This window comes from Psittacula echo (genome assembly GCF_963264785.1).
Source record: "Psittacula echo genome assembly, chromosome: 2".
Taxonomy (NCBI): domain Eukaryota; kingdom Metazoa; phylum Chordata; class Aves; order Psittaciformes; family Psittacidae; genus Psittacula; species Psittacula echo.
In genome coordinates, this window is record NC_137737.1 from 39,628,799 (window position 1) to 39,649,297 (window position 20,499).

At 35.7% G+C, this 20,499-nt stretch overlaps 1 protein-coding gene across 1 annotated transcript in view; it reads left to right on the top strand.

Moving 5' to 3' along the window:
- The window catches only part of MALRD1 (MAM and LDL receptor class A domain containing 1), a gene marked incomplete at both ends in the record, with an annotated part of 263,139 nt that overhangs the window by 49,740 nt on the left and 192,900 nt on the right, over window positions 1-20,499 (top strand). Inside the window, 5 exons of the mRNA XM_080609618.1 lie at window positions 1,197-1,343; window positions 4,225-4,334; window positions 9,229-9,396; window positions 10,399-10,528; window positions 20,297-20,449. Coding sequence (XP_080465744.1) covers window positions 1,197-1,343; window positions 4,225-4,334; window positions 9,229-9,396; window positions 10,399-10,528; window positions 20,297-20,449 — 708 coding nt within the window. The remainder of the gene's footprint in view (window positions 1-1,196; window positions 1,344-4,224; window positions 4,335-9,228; window positions 9,397-10,398; window positions 10,529-20,296; window positions 20,450-20,499) is intronic.

A 20,499-nucleotide genomic window follows, 5' to 3' on the forward strand; every position in this document is an offset into this window, starting at 1 on the left:
CTTTTACGTGTCACATTGGTTCTCTCAAGACTGTTTAGTAAGGAAGGCACAATGCCTAGTTATAGCATTAATTACCATACAGCAAAACAGCTTAGTCTTGGATATCAATTTGCATCCTCTACGTTAATGTGTTAGGAATTGAAGTTTAATTAACAAGATATCTTGTAGAAAGCATGAGAGTTCTGTAATTAAATAAGTTAACCAAGTTTCATGTTTAACTAATATACTGCCTAAACAGGAAAGCATGCTTCATTGAATTTTGATATATATAATGAATCCAGATAAAAGATACTGATATTTTTGATTTACTTTGTTCCTTAGGATTTAACTGCTCACATAACCTCTTTATACCAGGAAGGCCTTTATTGTGGAACTTTACTGCCATGGTGTTTCAACCAAGGTGTATTTCATTTTGGTTTTGTACAACCTGAAAATTGGAGTAATATGTATAATCATGTCTGAGGTTGATATGATAGCATAAATATGCCATAAAATCCGGAAAGTACAAGTTCAAAAGTGATGTCTACAGTTGTGTTAAGTGACCCAAAGAGTTAAACATAGGGCTTTGTAAAGCTGTTCTGGACTAGGAAAGAAAACTGTCAGGTTATAAAAGTTTTTAATCAAAATTATTAATTGTGTTCTAGAAAAGAGTGTGTGATATTATTATACAGTTTAAATGGGTCTAATCCATACAAACTGGGAAAATGGTCTTTTACTTTGCAATAAGAATTTCTGGGAGACCTAAATAATTCATAAATTTAAATTAATTTTGAAAAATAAAAGGAAGTTATAATTAATCTTTACTTTCACTGCATTTAAAGCACTAAATAAATTTGATATATTTTTCCACACATACATAATTAACTTTACCATAGAATTCATCTTTTATAAATATATAATATTACTTTCATAATCATCAGCAACATAAGTACAGATCTCGTATTTCATATGATATACTTTATTCTCTTACAGGTGGTTTCCTTTGTGGTTCTAAGTTTAACAAGGGAACTGCTTGAACTTTTATTAATATTCTAGAATTTTTTCTCCATCTGAAATAATAAGGATTTCTGTGAAACATAGTAGTGTTTCTTTAAGACTCTTTGTACATACAAATGCAAAATAATTATGGTTGTGGCATTAAACTGTTGTATCAAATTCAGCTGAATGTTATCTTGTTGTTGTTGTTCTCAAAACAGTTAATTACACTATATGTGATTTTGAGACTGACCTCTGTGGATGGAAGCCACTAAGCATAGGTGATGCAGATTGGAACATAATGAAAGAACAGGCTCCCCTTGACAGGAGACTTCCTGGCAGAGACTGTACAACAAATACTGGATGTGGTGAGATTTCTTTTATTTTACTCCTATGTTGAATATTTCTACTTGTAAATGGTAACAGTCTGATAATAAAATCTGATTTGAAATGGATGCTACATAGTAAGTATGTAACATAAGTAACATTACAGAAAGCTAGACTTTACGATGCTCTTTTAGATGTGATTTGGTTACTATGCCTTTGTAACCTTCATTTTCTGCTGGGACAATCAATGAAGTATGAGACTTGATGCAGCTTTCATTTTTTTGAGACACTAATCTTTGAACTGGCATAGTTAAATTTGTTCATGCATTTCATAAGCAGCTTTGTAACAGGGACCATTCTTGAAAATATTATTTGGACAAAATATCACTGTAGTTTTTTGTAGAATGCAAGTAAGCTAATCAGTTTTGTCTGGGAAAAATAAAGTGAGTGTAATATGCTTTGAACTGTTGTCCTTCCTTCGGTCCATAGTTCCCATTCAATGCATTTGGCTGGAAGAAGTGTATTCCATTAGTGGGCTGGTTTTAAGTATTTTTCCAAAACAAAATGCTATTACAACACAGTGCATAAAACTAAAACTGCCTGGCATGTTTGCCATTGTCAAGTAATATTGATAAATATTCAGTGGCTGATTTTATTAAAATGTGTCTATTATATTGCTTCCAGTGGAGATTAGATTACTTTAAAATATTTTTTTTTTTTTTTTTTTTTAACAAGCTATATTATCTTGCAACTGGACCTTCACACTTCTCTCATGTTCATGGTAAAGGAACATGAAATATTAGGTAGTCCACCTACAGCTTTCAAAGGTAGAGGAATTCCAGTATTAAAATTCACCAGAGTAAACCCCAGTAGGGTGTGAGTATGTGTGTTCATGCTGTATAATAACACTAACTGCACAATCATGTGCCTTTTTTCCATTGGCCCCAAAGTGATGAAGTGCACCAAAGTCACTATTTACTTTCTCAGCAGCTACTTGATTTTTATTGTCTCTCTAGAGTGGCACTGGATCTGCACTTCTGTATTGTCTGGAAGCATTACTGTGTCACAGCTGCCAAAATCTCATATCTCTGGTGGGCACTGATGTGCCTGTGTCTTTCCCATGTGGGTTATTCTAGGTGCTGGTGAGATCTGAGGTGTAATGTGGTCATAATGAAGGCTGCTAGTAGAAACATCTGCTCTGCAGCCTAGGCAGCATGTTAAATTAGCCCTTATGGAGCTATGTGCTGCTGCACTTCAACTGCTTTGATACCTGAATCATTACAAATTAGGTTCACACTTTCATGTTGCTGTAGGCTGAAGCCTCAAGCAGATCTCCAGGTTCCCAAGCAGCACCTCTCAAGCACATGTAAGTTAGTTCAACAGTCTTTCTGAGGTGGTTTTTTACCCATCCATCACTGTGCATGCTTACAGCCACATGATGGCTTTAGAATTAGTCTTCCAGAATTTGAGCAAGTTTTTGCCAACACCAAATCAAGGTCCTCCAGGTTGCAACAGTTGCTTTTGGTATCACAGAGTGGTTGTCTCTCCTCTTACCCAGGCAGGGCAGCCACAAATTTTGATTGAGTATCTTAAGTAGGCTTCTGTAGAGCCTCAGCTGCAAATTACGAGAGGATCCTTTGAAGTACCCTTGCAATCCAACTGCGGGAACTTCCCTCATGCTGTGGAGCACAGCACGCCTGTTTGTACAAGTAGCTGTAACGGTCACCTCTTTGTGCCAGCCTTGCTAAAGAGATGTGATTATTCACGTGAGGCTGGACCTAATCCTCTGCTGCATTATGTATCCATGGGAAATAAATGGCTAAAGAGTATGACTGTGGCAGAACAATAGCCAGTTTTCCAAGATGTAAGAAAATATGTGTAATATCAATGCGCAAACAAGACTGAGCCTTTAGTGTTTTTGTGCACAGACTTTCATGAAGGTCTCAGTATTCAGCAAAGGCAGCACTGACGGCCTTCAAAATGTGCTGCTTTAGGGCCTCTTGAAGATGTTTATCCCTCCCTACCTTTGTCTGAAGCGCATCTGCTGTAGTTGAAATCCAAAGGCAGTTCCTTTGCCAGAGTTCAGATTAGATCTTTAATTAAGCTTTCATCCCCACTAGCACAGACAACAATGTCAAGTCTGTGGATCCCATGAGAAAATATAGCTTATTCCATTGGCTCCCATGATCTGCAACATTGTTAGCATGCTTAAAACTGGCTGGACTGCGCTGAAAGTGAATACTGTACCCTACAGGAAATTAATTTTTGTTCTAAATTCTGTTTGAAACATTATTTAAGCCAATTAAAATGTGTCCTTTAGGGATGCCAGCTGAGGTCTATGCTGTTTGATCTCCAGGGTGCTCTGTGTTGCATCTGCTGCAGTCCCTTTGCTCTTGCCAGACTATGCGGAAAGCAGACAGACACCGTGTGAAGGTGCTGGGAAAGAGTTGTAGTGTTTGGAGGATGAAAGTTTTTTGCCTTAAGCAGATAGATGAAACAATACATCTAGTGGGCCTGGAAAGTAAAGCCCTCACAGAAGCAACATCTGATCCTCCTTTGCAGGGCTCTGTTTAAGTGCTTGCAGGCACCATTACAGGGTAGCATTGACGATGGCTGCTTACTTACCCTTTTTTCCTTCTCTCTCTTTCCTCATCTCTGGGCTCAGTTATGTTAATTTCCTGTAGAGGAAATAGGCAGGAATGTTTAGCATTTTATTTTGTCTTTGCCTCCATAGGTGCTGCTTGTTGCAGGCTGTTACAAGACTCTCCTTGCTATCCACAGAGACTGAATTGATGGCAAAGCTTGTTTACATTTATGAATAAGCTTTATGTGCCTCAAGGAGCACATAGTTACCTCTCTGAGGCAGCTATGTGCCATTGGAGCATTCCATATTTTTCATATTTCTTTGATTTTTGTTTACAGGAGCATTCATTTACTTCAGTGGATCATATCAGATGAACACAAAGACGGCCATGTCTCATCTGGGGAGCCCTTTCCTTGTCAAGTGGTCCCCTGGGCTTTCCTGTTGTCAGGTAACATTTTGACGTTAACTGTCCCCACCTTTGTTAAGCTATCACTTACCTGGTGTGCAGGTATGGTATTCTTCATGCTATAACTGTTGCTGCTGAAAAATCTGGCTCCATTTCATTGTCAGTAGAAGGCCTTACAGACTTATTATTTTGGAGGAGAGAGATGCAGCAGGATTTTTACTGCTTTGCTGCCAGAATTTTGTATCTGATTATTATTCTTTCTAAAGCACCTGCCACATGACTCGCAATTAAGGTTATGTGTCAGGTTTTTGCATACCGTGGCAAGCCTTGCTGGACAACTGAGGCCATATCAATTCACAGTTGAAGCAGAATGCCTTTTGAGCAAAAGCTGATAAAAAGTCACTCTGTTTTCCATAGGCAGGAAACATTCACATATCCAATGTCACAAAACAGGAGACCTGTGGTTTGAAGTTGCTATAGACATTAGCTACATTGGTGTGACCAGAGAGAATTAGCTACCATGCTTTAGACACATACTAAATTTTAATTGATGGTTTGAGGGCCATGCTTTTTAAGCTTATCAGTGTAGTACTTGAGAGTTTACCTTGAAATGCTTCTCTTGTCAAATGTCTTGTGGCTCTGTAGAGGAACATGAAAACAACCACCCATGATGATGTGGTTGATCTGAAAAACTAGAAAGCTACCTGGAAAAAATAGGTCAGGAGAGCTAAAAAATAGGAAAGTCTTAAGTGAAAAATGAAAATACAACCGTATAACTAGAATGTAGAAATTTTCAACAAAATATGTATTTCTAAAAGAGAACTTGAAGAAACATACTAAATACATATAGTTATATTACTAAAGAAATACAAGAAAACATTCCTAAGATTTTGGGAATTCCCTATTTTTGTTCATCCTTTTGGCACTATATAAAGTTAATAGATGCTGCAAAGTCTTATAAGGGTTTTTCTCTTTATTTCGGAGGCTTTTTTTGGTTTCTATTCCATAACTTTTAAAAGCTTATATCACACTGGGGAGAAGCTAAGTTGTGTAGTTCTGAGGCTTTTTCTGCTACTGCATAATGTCTCCTGATTTCAGAAGTCACAGAGGAGAAAATGGAAAGACAGGGCAAACTTGTCAAAACAATTTTAAGTGGCAAAAAGAGGCTTTAGAAAAATAAAAATAAAAAAAACCCCACAAAATTTAGACTGATTGTTTAATTTTTCAGACTAGAATGGAAACAGTAATTTCAGTTAGAAAAACGTTTTCAAAGCAAAAATTGTGTGGAGGAACTACACTTAGAAGACCCAAAAAATAACACGATTATATTCCAGAAGGACCTAGGCTTTTTAGGTTTTTTCTAGCGTAAGGGACATGAAAGTGTTGACTTACATAAATCTGTTTTACTTGAGACTGCACCTGACTAAGACTATGCACATCAGTTTGTTACTGGATCTCAGTTCAACATTTGTTACTTGCAAATGAGGAGTAGAAGTCTCTTAAACAATTTAAGAACAGCTTCTTGCTGTCATTTAACACACTCTCTCAGTTCTTAATCTTCACATGGCTTCTTAGTGTTGTCAAGAATCAGAAATTAAATAGATGCAAAATTAAATCAAGCAGAATGCTGCTGCAGGGAGAACAGAAGGCCTCACAGCATCCTATTGGAGTCCTGCATGTTGCATTACTCCTGGGACACCAACAAGCTTGTGTGCACAGTGCATTTGTTCAAGTGGTTTCATATCCCTTTAGTAGACTTTGATACTGAGTAGATAAGAACTTTTTAGGTTCAGAGTAATTTATCCTAGAACCCCTTAAGGTGAGCAGGGCACAGTTTGTATGTGAATCAGTAAATCACACTGGTTAAATCTATTACAGAGTTTGGTCTGCATTCAAAATAAACACAGATGCAACAGACATGCACATATATTTCTCTAGTTCAAAGTCAGGGAAGAAACTGTTTCTAATTTTCAGTATGCACATACTGAGTATATTTAAAATTCCCAGTTTCAACAAAAAGTAGAACAAGTTCTTACCTAGTCATCTATATCTGAAAAGAAAGTGTTTTTGAAGAGTGGAAGCCTGGCTTTCTGCCATATTTTCCCTGCAGGCATTTATTTCTGGGAAAGAGCAAGGAGTAGGGTTTGTTCATTAGGATGTGTATTGGTGTGTTACTCCCTCTGTGTATAAATGTGAGATGTTGCCCTCTGTTGGATGTCCCACTGAGAAGATAATAGGATCTACATAAAGAGATGTATGATTATTAATGGCTTTACAAGTTCCTTGGCTCCAGTTGTTTAAAAAGAAAAGAAGAAAATTTGAGTTGAGGGATAACCATTTTATATTACACCTTGATGGCTAATTGAAACTTAGAATTAGCTTCTTTCTGCACCTTCTTGTAGCTGAGTCTTTTTGTAGATGTCAGCTAAGAATCATCTTTATTTAGCTCAAAGTTTTGGAGTTATAGGAGCAAATCTCTAGTCCTAGCTCCTAGCTGTCTGTTTATGGCTGTTTAATGGACAAAATAGTTATTGTAAAGTAGAATATATAGACATAGAGAAGGAGGGTAACTTCATTTCTAATGAAATAAAAAGCACAAATTTGTTTAAAAAGCTGTTTGATAAGCATAAACTTACATCTAGACTTTTTAGGGTACAGTTTTTCAAGCAGCTCATTTTGAAAAGGGTATACCTACTACCTTGTATTCTTTAAGCTTTCTGGTGGGGAAAAAAGTTACATGAAAGTGTTTTGAATTATTAGTAAGTTTATATAATATATTTTGGTTTATTTTCACACTCATGAGAATACACTATGGGAAGTCAAGAAACCAACTCTACCAACCGTAAAGCCAGAAGATATTAAAAAGAAATAGTGTGTTGTAACAAGTACATTTCCTAACCGCTGACCCACCTTGTACTATGTAATGCAAGCAAAAAGAAACTCTTCTTTCGTACACAGCATATGTTGTGTCTTTGGTGTATTTGCCAATTTTATGGATTAAATTCAAGGACAGAAATGAAAGGTAATGAATCCATATGCAAGATGATTTTCAGATTATTAGTAAATTATTTGAATGTAAAGGAGTTCTCAAATCCATGTGATAATTTATTGAAGAAAAGACTCCTCTCAGAGTCTGTTACTCTTAAACTATTATATCCCTTAAAGAAAAGAGGAAAAAAGAAACTCTTGGAGACAAACAAGGAGAGGAGGTACAGATGGAGATATTGTTAGGGGCACATCTGGAGATGTACCTGCAGAAGGAGATGGTCCACGTTGAGGAGGTATGGCTCTGAGAGGACTGAAGCTGAATGACCCACACTGGGACAAAGAGACAAGGACTCCTGCAAGGGACTGTGACTGTGTGTGACACATCCTGGGGATGAGACGCCCCAGAGGGACTGTGGCCTGTCAAAGCCCTGAGCTGAAGCAGGGGAAGAAGAGTAAGATGGTAAGAAGCAATGAGCAGAAGAGGAGAATGCATAGGGAGAATGAGAAAGAAACCATTACTCATATGCCCAATCTCCTGTCTCATCAAAGGAACTAGGCCAGAATGAGTGGAACCTGCAGCAAAAATGAGGGAAAATTAAGACAAGGAGGGAACTGGCTAAGTGGTTGACTTAAACTGGCCTGGGAAAAGGAGAGTAATCAAGTTTGTGCTTGATTTCTCGTGGCTAAGTGTTTTCTTTTTTCTCAGTAGTCCACCCAGTGTTTAGAAATTCTCATTAATTCACAGTAAATTAAGTAAAAATTATACCACTAGCCTAAGGCTGTTTTGCCTTTTACAGTCTCTAGTATAATGATTTTCTACAACCTGTACAGCCTATTGTGTCAGCTGTTTGAGCTGTTGCTGAAATAAAAGACTTTTTCTCATGTCTAATGGAAAGCTGGCGATCGGAAGCTGCTACGTTTGTCCAGAGGCTAAAGATGAGTTTTTTCACTCTTGCTACTGTCTTGCAAAAACAAAACCAAACCACATGTTTCATATGGTTATTAGCCAGAAATTGTCTATATTCTTCAAATCTGTTTGAAAGTTGATATAACATGAAAAAAATACAAGGAAGCTTTCTCTCTGTAGTGTGATGATCCAAGATTCATAGTGTAAGATCATATAAAGATGGGCAGAAAACTGGATGGGGAGAGCAATTTTTGCAGCTGTTGTTTTGCTTTCACAAGCATTCAAGTATTATCAAGGCTTTTTCAGGGAAGTGAAGAGTCTGCAGTTGAATAAATTTTAGCTTTTCACTATGCAAAGAAGCAGAAAGGACTCAGGGGGAAGGAGAAAAAAAATTCAGTCTATGAAAATCTTATTTCTTCCCTGCAGTTCTCAGCTGAATGTGCAGAGGAGGCACAGTGAACTGGGATCCTTACAGTTTTCTGATCTTCTCTGCTTGGCAAGCAGTTTTTTGCAGCCTCATCCACCTATAGTTTTTTCTTCCTATATATTGGTCAACTTGTCTCAGGAGTTCAATAGATTATCTGAAGTATCTGTCTTCAGATAATTTCCATTTGTGTTGAGTTTGGAAATAGAAAATAAGGTTTCTTTCAGGTAAGTACCTCAGCTATTGCAGTTCTGAGATTAACATGCTTACGAATATGTCCTATATTCAGCATTTGCAAAGAAAAATATCTTTGGGAGGTTTCCAAGTCCTTACTGAGCTAAAAAGAGTTAAGGGAAGTCAGATCAGTCAGTCTGCATCAGTTGACAAGTAGAAGTTTGAAATAAACTTTAAAAATAAGCTTTACTTTTAATTATGGTTTTATATTTAGACATTACTGCTCCTCAGCATGCCACAGTCTTGTACATCTTTATTTTATGCCAAGGCTGTATTTAGACCTGTTATGTTATTCCTTCTTATAATGTACATATTTGAGTCAGTACTGAATTTATTGCAGTTGTGTAGTTTTTAAAGTGTTTCATTAAAATCTCTTTTAACAGGTAAGATTTTGGTACTGGTTGTCTCAGGATTCCCAGCTTTCTGTCTTTAAGAGAACTGCATTGGATGGAAGTTTGGAAAAATTGCATGACATTTCAGGATTGCCTGAGATGCAGTGGACGAAAGTGAATATACCTATAGAAAGTGCAGCTACAGACTTACCTTTTCAGGTAATTAGAAATTATGTTTACATTGTTTTCAAAAAGTTACTCTGATTTGGCCTTTTGAATTAATTTACTCATATACTGAAATATAAAAACAAAATTTCTACTCTTTAATGTTCATATAAAAAAAATCCATTCCGATCTTTCAATAGATGTAGCTACTAAAGAACATCAGTGTTGTTTTGGTATTGTACGCATTAGAATTACCTTTCTGTAATAAAAGTCAAGTAGCAATAGCATAGTAACTTTTAAAAACTGAACTTGCTATAAAAAGTACTGATTAGAGTGAGGGCCTAATTATGTTGGCTGAAGGAAGGAGAAGGGCAGATAGTTCAATTTGTAGTATTGATCACAGAAACAATTAGCAGCTTTCAAATTTAAGTTTATTTTTACAGGCTGCTACACTTTACTGAAACTTGGGAACTGTTGGGGAATCAGCAACTCAATTTTAAGTATTCAGAAAATAAAAATCCAATTTTAGTATCTTAATTTTGTTTCATCTAAAAGAAAGGGCACTGAATTCTCATTATTGGAAAATTTAGACTGAATTTTACTTCCTTTTATGTTTTCCTAAATATTTATTTGTATTTACAGATACCTCCTTACAGTCTCTACATTTACTGTGCCACATGTTGTTGGCTTCAGCAGGCATAGTATAGATAAAAACAGAGTTGTAAACCTTAATAGCTCATTTTAAAATATGTACTTTTAAAACTTTAACTGTTTTCAGTAAGCAGCAATTCCTTCAAGTAATGATGGTTTAGATTGAAACAAGGTCATCTGGGTTGCATATCTTTCCCTAAGGAAAGGTAGTTATGGATGTGACAATTGAGAGTAGATTTCTGACTTGGATCAAATATCAATTGTAGTTTTTAATGGTTGGTATTCAGAGTTGGTTATAGGTGGTATTTAATGCCTGTACAGATGTCATAAATTAGAAAGGAAAATATATATAGGTATGTCTTTTATCACGTCACCTTTAGTGAGCTTATTTATTTGTCTTTACAGATTATTTTACGAGCTACTATTCTAACAACAAATGCTACTGTTGCTGTTGATGACATCAGTATAACAGAAGAATGTGGAGTTGTGAGTGTATCACTTTCAAGTGTCAGCCAAGAAAGTGAAGGCAAGTACTGTGGTTTTCAATACATTTTCCTCAATGTCTGTTATGTGTAACTGTGATTTGACTGACAACTTTGAGATAACTTTTAGAAAGTAGGGGATAATCTGAGGAAAATGTCCATATGCTGTAATCTGTAATAGATGCTAGTGTGTAACGTGGGATGAGTAGTTCTGCGACTTCAGCTGTGGTAGGAATTTCCAGATATCACTTTTACTACATAGTACCTGCCCACATTCACACTTGGATGTAGAGACAGAAACAAAGCGTCTTGTAACTTCCACTGAAGAATAAATTCCGCTGCATTATCTTTAGGGCAAGAAGGTTCTCCCATCTTTAGTGTCAAATACATAACATACAATAAGTGTCCACCAAACTTATCTATACACTCACACTTTGTAATCTTGAAGTGCTAATGAATGGAAATATAAGATAGTGTAGCCTCTATCAGACTGCTGCTTCTCATCCTCCTGACTACTAATGATGTTTTTTAAAATTCCATGGGTTCATAAACAGTCAATGGTAATGATGGAGTCTCTATTATTGGAAAAATTTAAAGGCACAATAGAAAACTTCATTACTGTGTCTTTAAGGCTTCTCTGATCCCTGTATAAAATCTGATTGATGGTAGCTAGGTATTTGAAGAAACATTAGTTATGCTTTAATTATTTTCCCTATAACTGTCCTATTTATCCATCAGTAACAAAGATATTTTTAGAAGGGGGTGATTTTTTTTAAAAAAGTCTGTCTGGATAACAGTATGAGTAGCTAAAAAATCTAAGTTAAATGAAAAATATGAGAAGCTGAATGATATTCCTCTCCCTTGATCTCTTTCCAGAAATCTATTCAAGTATAACCAGTAGTCCTTGGCTTTTTGTTTTCGCTTTCATTGAAATCTGGGGTGTTTTCTAATGTGTAGATTGAGGTGCAAGCTAGTACTGGTGAAACATCAAACCTTTGGCTTCTTGGAATTTTCATTGTGAGTGAATGCAGAGAAGCCACCACTACCGCAGAAAGCTTTCGTGAAAAACCTAGCCCCTGACTGCAGGGAAACAGCAGGCTTCTGTACACAGTGTCTCACCTCTGAACTGCAGCCTGGCCATGGAACTTTAACGTGCTATTGATGATTTTTCGTACAAAAACTTGAATGTTGTGGTGAATAATATGTAGTTCAAGAATCTCAGACATTATTTGCTGTATTTCTTACCAGTTGTGATATAATCTAGCTCATTTTAAGGTGATGCTGCTCTTCATGCTAAGTACATTTCTATATTCAAAGATAATAAAAAGCACTTCTTTGAATTTTATATGTATATATGCACTTACATTATTTTCCTGATTTTTAAGGGCAAACAGAATTTGCAGATGCTAATTCTTCATCTTTTTACTGTCCATTGGGACTTTTTTCATGTGGGGATGGACAATGTGTTTCATCTGACAAATGTTGTGATTTTACACCTGACTGTTCAAATAGCCACGATGAAGCCAACTGCTGTAAGTGAAAATTTAAAAATCTAGGTTGTTACATATGTTTTCCTATTTGCCAGGCTTTCATGAGTTCACAACACTTCATAAGTGTTGTAATTTAATTTAAAGTAAAAGCTCTTGAGAAATACTTCATTTTGATTCTACTCTGAGCTTTATCTCCTTTAATTTTCTGTAACATCTACTTCTCTCTTAGCATTAAAACCATAAAAAAAATCTTTGATTAACTTTTTAGTGAAAAGTATTTCTTAAAATACAGTATTTTGTTTCATAACTCTCAAGATGCTCAACATCAGGTATGGTGTTATTATAAATAAAACCTTAATCTGTAAGATATTGGAAACTAAATCAGGAAGCCATTGTAAAATAAACTGAACAGAATTTGTGCACACATGCTCTCATCCATACAAAATAATGTTTAAAAAAAAGTGAGGGAAATATGTTACATTTATACAGATTTGGAAATTTTGTGGCACCTCTGTGTGAGATGCCTCTTAAAAGGTAGATGTTCCTGTAGTTTGACTTGAGAAACGGTGAGATAGGAAACATGAAAAATGCAGTGGTCACAGACTCACATTCAAATTGTATGTTTTGTAAATGGTGAATAAAAGTATCTGTGCACAGACATGGTCAAAGATATGATTTAGGCTGTGTCAACATTTTCTATTTGGATATACTGTGACTGCAGACTGGGCTACATGCTTGGATTTTCTGTGCATGGAAACAAACACATGGAAAAGCAGAGGGTGGTGACGCATCTCAGAGTCTGTCTCCACTGTACAGTCAGAAGGGAGTTTGAAAATGTTTTGAAGCTACATATTTGAGTTCCTGAAACTCTATTCATTCAATTACCTGCTCTGCACAAGAAATCGTGGTCATACTTTCCATCTTTGAAAATGAGTCTCTTTTGCACTGAATTGTCAAATGTGCTATAAAAATTGTGATGCATTTTCAAAGGGAGTTGCCATGAGCAATAATTAGTACTGGTTGGTTGGTTTGTTTTTATTTCAGAGCATGACGGTTTCTAGCATTCCCATAAATAACAGAAATATTGTAGGCAAGACCCTTATAGTATTTTCTGACTGTGCTGTATTATATATCACAAAACATAAAAGCATCCTCACAGGTGTTAGTGCAATCCAAAATTCATGCTTATACTTGATAGCATTTATCAGGAAATTTGGTAGATGTTGTTGCTCAAATAAAAATCTATTTGACCTTTAGCAGATTAAAGAAATAACTACAGCTTCTATTTGTATTTATGCAGTTTTACTACAGTTTTATTATCCACTCTGTCTTGGCTAAAACATTGATGTTCAGTATTTTAGTTGTTTAGAAAGATTTGTATCCAAAATATACAGAGCTTGAAGTTAGAAAACTGTGTTCTGTTTTACTAGGTAACTGTTTAGCTAAACCCAGAAATATTAAATGTTCACTAAGCAGAATACCTTTCCTCTTGATGGGGAAAAAATTCTACTGTTACGACAGAATAGTTGAGTCTGGAAGGAATTTTTGAAGATCACCCAGTTTAACCCTGCTGCTCAAAGTAGGGTCCAGCAGATCGGAATGCCTTGGACTTTATACATTTGGATTCTGAATATCTCTGAAGATGGAGACTACACAGTTTCTCAAGACAACCTGTTTCAGTGTTTGATCACCCTCGCAGGACAATAACAACTGCTTATTAATTCTCATTTCACTGGGCACTATGGAGAAGATTTTTTTTTTTACTTCTTTACTCCCTCCCTGCAGATGTTACTCATATTAAAATCCTTATTACACTCTATTTCTTTTTTATTTGCTTCATGGGTTTTTTTGTCATTTTCTTCAAAATATGCTTATACATTCTACTTATTGTTGGGTTATGATAGTCTGCATTGCTCTCCCATTATCCTTCTCAAAATCTTGTACTAGGATTTTGTTCTCTGACAAAATAATGCCATGTCAAAATCAATAGTTTAATCAAAAACATTCTAAATAGATTTGGTTGCATGCAACATCAGTTATCACAGCTCTGAGATAACAGTTAACTGGTAGCTTTTAATCAAGAAAATGAAAATCTACTGTTTTCACTTTAAATATGATCATTTATGTTTCAAGATATCCTTTCTCTTAGCTATTCATCCTGTGTTTCCGTTTCAAAATTAGGTCTAAAAGTAAAGATAAATGTCCAGTGAGGTGTTCAACCGTTCCTAGGTTATCCTTAATCACAAACTTCTTTATATGGCAACTGATTTTGTTTCTCTAATTATATGACTGAATAAATTCTTATTATACCCAAGTCTTCCTTACCCAAATGATACATTAACAATGCCATACTAAAGGTTAAACAATGGGACCATTATAATTATGGTGATCTTTGCTCTAAATATATCGCTTACTTATAAATCATTGTTGTATTGTGGAGTTGGCTCAATGTGTGCTAGCACTGCAGTTTGTAATGTAGGAAGCAGAATGTAGATACACAAATGTCTCTGCAAGTATTTCTCTTTCAGATGCTAGTCTGGTAGTATACAGCACTAGAATAGCTCTAATAATACTTCTCAAATGCTATTTCCCTATCTTCATGTTTATGTAGTGCACCATTGCTTTCTACATTTTGTTATGCATATACTTGCAATTGGATGCTAGTATTTCATTTTTCTCAGTCACTTTTCCTAATTCTTAGCTTGACTAAGCACAGATGTTTTGCTGATTTCACCACCTACAACTACATTGTTCCTTTATTCAATATTATTTTTTTTCCCATGATGGTTTATCTGCTGGCGATTTTGTGCTTCTTAATGTAAGTTTTTCTTCTGGGTTTGAAAATGAGACAAGGATATTACGTAAGCTTAAAATATATTTTAAAATATTTTTCATTTCAGTCTTTTCATCTTAAATTCCAGCAAGACGATTTCTTTAGATCCTAGGGTCCACCAAAACCAATGAGCAAGCAAGATCACCATGTCATTTTCTCATCTCTCAGCATCCATCTTTTGCCATGTCCTGAAGAAAATAAATCAAATGTATTCAGTTTAGTTGAGAAAAGTAAAAAAAAAACAAAACCAAAACCACAACACACCAACCCCCCCTCCAAAAAAAAACCAAAACCAAAACAAAAATACCCCAACAGAATGAAGCAAAACCCCACAAAAACCAAACCAAAAAAAACAAAGAAAAAAACCCAAACAAAAAAAATAACCCCCCCAAACAAAACTGCAAAAAAGTACACCACCAAAAAATCCCGTAAGAATAAAAAAAATATTATTAAATGTTTTCTCTTGAGTGCTGCTAAAAGCTCATAACTTTTCCTCTACAGCTGAAGAATTTCTTATGGCTATAAACTATTACACATAGGTTCCATGTATTAAAGCAAGAGAAAAGTTAAGTCTTTTTCAAGCTTCAGATTTACAGCAGTGACCTAATATAACTATCTTATTATGTGCTTATGCTTTGGAATATGAACATACAGTATATAGGTCTGCACCCTATATATTTGTTGCAGTCTAAATGCTCACTTTTCCAACCTATGAATGATGATAATGAAGCAGGGAATAAGATCAGATTGGGGAAAGAGCAAGGGCATTTTTCTGCCAGAGACCACACACACTTTTGGAATTTCTCTAGGACTCAGAAGTCATGAATATAACTTTTCCAGTTCTGTCTCCAAAGCTCTGTGTAAAATTTTGTGTAAATGTGTATCTCATTTTATAGTTACTCCTGTATACTTTAGTTTCTTGCAGATTATCCACTATGACAACAAACGTGGCATGAGCTTCAGCGGCACACACAGTAAATTACAAGACGGCCTTAATAATGACCATCAGATCTTATTTTTGTTTAGTTCAATAAAACCAGGAGCTTTCCCCTTCAGCTATATAGAAAAAGCATTTTAATGGACATAGAAAGCCAAGCACTTGACTGTTAAAGAATACATAAATTTCTGTTCTTTTTTTCAGCTGGACCTGGGCATTCAGCAGCCTAAATCACCAAGTTATGTTCTTTAAGAAATGTAATTTTTTTCAGATTTTACTGACATTTTTGAATGGAGAGCTTCGGAGCTAATTTACTTTATTTCCCATATCAATACACTGTTACCACTCACATTTAGAACCTGAGAAGCATTTACAAATGACTATCATATGAAAGGAGGTATTTCTGGAAAAATGTCAGATTTAATAAATCAGTGATTTTGGATTCTATTTCACTTTAAAATGATGTTATGAAACTGCCTTTAGTTAGATGATTGCAGATCTGCCTCACTGCACAGAATAGACTGCCATCAAAATCAGAATTATATAGTGAAGATATTTTAATATCATAAACTATTAAAATCAAACTGTAACAATTACATGTGACAGTATAGCTGGTTTTTTGGTGGGCAATATTTCGTTTAGGTGCAGGGTTGATTAGTGTTTTCTGTGCACCCACAGAATTTTATTTCTCCCCAGGAAAAATCTCCATATTTGCAGTCATACATCTAAGTTAGTGAGGGGAGATTGTAGTGCAGTTACCTTGTAGGTGCACAGTGAAATCACTAGATTTATTTATAACAAAATCTTTTACCTCTATATATTTTACCTGTCTTGTATGCAAAACTCTTCCTCATTTCACGAGATACACCTATTTTATGTACAAGTCATGTTTGCTGTTACTAAAAAGCATGCATGACTGAAATCACAAGTAGGTCAGCTGCAGATTCATGGATATTGAAGTGGATTTCCCTAACAGAATTAGCAGAAGAAAATATTCTGGAGCATTTTGTTTTGGTGATATGGATTTTTTTTTTGTTTCTTTATTTCCTGTTTTGTGTTGTGTGGGGTTTTTCTGTTGTTTTTTGGGTTTTTTTTTTTTTTTTGTTTGTTTGTGTTTTGGTTTGGTTTAGTTCTGGTTGTTTTTTTGTAGTGGTTTTGGGTTTGGTGTTTTTTTGCATTTTTTATTTTTTTCTGTGTAGTCATCTGTAGCAGACTACCCTATCTGTCTGTCCTTATGGATTCAGACTATAATTTTATATAGATGAGAAAATCATCCTGAAAATTTTTAACATTTAATTTTTCACTCTAAATCTCTTTGTGGAAGTAGTTTCTGTAGTTTCCTCCCCACCTTAAACTTAAATATATTATGTTTGGGAATGGAAAGTGGGGGAGGAGGGAACTGTAACTGGGATTTTGTAAAGATCAAACTTGTTCAGACTTCAAATACGTGACTTTTTTTTTGTTGGCCAACGATGGATTATGCACAACCTCCCTGGGCAACTCATTCCAGTGCCTCACCACCCTCTCAGTAAAGAATTTCTTCCTTATATCCAATCTAAACTTCCCCTGTTTAAGTTTGAACCCATTACCCCTTGTCCTGTCACTACAGTCCCTGATGAAGAGTCCATTCCCAGCATCCTTGTAGGCCCCCTTCAGATACTGGAAGGCTGCTATGAGGTCTCCACGCAGCCTTCTCTTCTCCAGGCTGAACAGCCCCAGCTCTCTCAGCCTATCTTCATACAGGAGGTGCTCCAGTCCCCTGATCATCCTCGTGGCCCTCCTCTGGACTTGTTCCAACAGTTTGTTTTATTGATCAGAAATACCGAGAAGTGGGATGAAATGACTTGCTGCAGCCATGCAGAAAATTTGTAGTAGGCGCAGGAATGAAATGCATCTCCTAAACTTCACTTTGGGGGCTTACATTTCAATACCTCTGGTGATAAATGTGGGAAGAGGGAAGATATCTGTAGAATCATAGAATAGTTAGGGTTGGAAAGGACCTTAAGATCATCTAGTTCCAACCCCCCTGCCACGGGCAGGGACACCTCACACTAAACCATGTCACCCAAGGCCTCATCTCTGATCATCCTCGTGGCCCTCCTCTGGACTTGTTCCAACAGTTCCATGTCCTTTTTATGTTGAGGACACCAGAACTGCACACAATACTCCAAGACAGGGGGCTCTCAAGAGCAGAGGGGCAGGATCACCTCCTTCGACTTGCTGGTCACGCTCCTTTTGATGCAGACCAGGGTACGGTTGGCTTTCAGTCATCATCATCATTGATATTTCTGTGATAGTGATTGTTCCTTTGTGATTATTGAGTGAGCTTGTTAAAGAAAACACTGAAAGAGGCAGCAAAAAAAAGTATATGGATACCATTAGAAGTAAAAGGCATAAAAAATAGCTGAAATAATGTCCAAAATGAAAAAGGTGAAAAAGACAAAAAATTTTGGTGGGTTAAATGTCAAAATACAGTAATGATGATTAAAAAAGTTTATTAAAAACTAGCAACAAATTCCTCAAACATGAGGAGAAGACAGCTTGGCAGAGTCCATAGGGCCACTTGCTGCAGAAAGAGAGCATGTAAGAAAATAAGAAACAAGAGAAAGACAGAAAATAACGTCCTAAGAGAAAAGGCAGATTATTTTGTGTGTTTTCACTGTGAAAGAAACTACAGAAGTACCCAAGCAACAGCCTTTCTTTCTGTATAATCTGTCTGAAACAGAAGCACCAGTAGAAAGTGTTATGGGGCAATTAGGTAATTGAAATGTCATTAAGCATCAAGAACCAAGTGCATTTCACCCTGTATTCCAGGTGTTAAATAGTTGATTTAAGATTTAGTTGAAGGTTTCAGGTTTATTTTATCTCAATATAATAACAATGCTTAAGTTAAATGTATAGTCTAGTGCATCCTTTCTTTTATCTTTTGTCTCTGTTACAAGTTACAGATGCAAGAAGTCTGGGCTTAGACTCAACAATTGTATCTTCTTTATTTGCCTCTTTTGGTGTAACCATCTGTGTCCAAGGGTTGTCATATTCTTTGTTGCTGTTCCTCTGGGAATATGGCACAGGTTCTTCAATGGTGCAAAAAGCAAATCTGAAATAGCTCTCCATATTCTTTTATCATTATGTTCTTTCAGTGGATTTTTCAGTCATTTCCATCATGCCAGGTCCTTGAATATTTGCAAATATTGTTGTCTTCATTTTATGCTATCAAAAATTCTTTGTTCCACTTTTTTTTTGGTCACAATTGATCTACATAAGTTTTATCATTGACATTTCTGATGTGCACCGTATGTGTGGCAAACCTGTACTTTCTTTGATCTCTTAAATATTACTTGGTCTTCCATATTTGTGGAATGATTATTTTTGAAGCAGCATTAATAACTGAAGATTTCTGTTCACAGAATCTTGTTTTTTTAAGAGCCCTAACCAACAATACTAATATGTTGAGTTAATTTTGTTTTTATTCTTTCTAACAAATTATGTATGACTTAATGTGACACAGTTCTTAAAGAAGAGAAAAAAAAATCTAAAATATTTCCATATTTTCCATAAATAAACTTTTATATAATCTTATTCTCCAAGAGTTTTCATATGATTCTGAAATGTGCATTTCCTATACTGTAGCGATATGGCCACTGGAAATTGTAATGTTATAAAAGCAGTGGTAGAATTCTGACAGTCATGTCTGAATATTTTATTTATTTTCTGTATTTAATTAGTTATCACTTTAAAAATGCTGAAATAATTTCTTAATGCTTCCTATTAAAAGCCCATATACTTGTGGGTCTCAAAAACATAATTTGGGATTTAACGAGGATTTTGATTATTTTTTTTTTTAATCGTGGAAGAGAAAAACTCTATGTTCATTTTAATATATATTTCTTAACTTATTCATTTATGCATGACACTCTTTGTGTATTATACACATTTTTAAAAATATCACTGCTCTGTTAAATGAAGAATTCAAGAATGCTATTTAATGTTTTCCAAATCTTTTTCACTTCAGTAGTTTGTGTTTCAGAGATTACCGATATAATAGTATCTCAGTAATGCCCAATATTTTACTTAATTCGCATTATAACTTGAGGAAGAGTTTTGTTATCATTAGTACACCTGCTGAGTTTCAGGAAAAAAGGGATTTAATTTCTGGCTCTAACACTGTTTCACTACAAGATCTTGCAGAAGGTTTGTTACAGCTTTGTGTGCTCTGTGTTCTCTTGCTCTGTAACCTGAGGATGGTGAAGTCTATTTTCAGCACCTCCTCAATTGCTATGAGTGCTTTGGCTGCAGTGCCTTTAGAGGGAAGGGCTTGTTTTACGGAATACATTGCGTATAATGATGGCTTGGTTGTTCCTGTGGGACTGCTGTTTTACCCAACTGTTATAAAACAGATACCTCATCTCTGGTATGAGGCTATACTCTGCCTCCCCACACTCTTTCCTAGAATTCTTTCTAGAATATTGGTGACATATTGGAAATATTTTATTACCTTTTCATACTGCAAAGCTTGTTTAGTAACGTCACGTACAGAGATAAACTGTTTCCTTAATTTCAGCTGCTGTATGTGACTTTGAAAGAGAAAGTTGTGGCTGGATTGAAACTTCAAGTGCAGATGGCTTTGACTGGGTAAGAAGTTCCAGTAGTGCTCTTGCACCTGCTTTTCTGAAGCAAGCTCCCCTCCGGGATCACACATATGACAAACCTGAAGGTAAAAAACAAAGAAGTTGAATAGATACACCTGTCCTTTAATCAGATTTT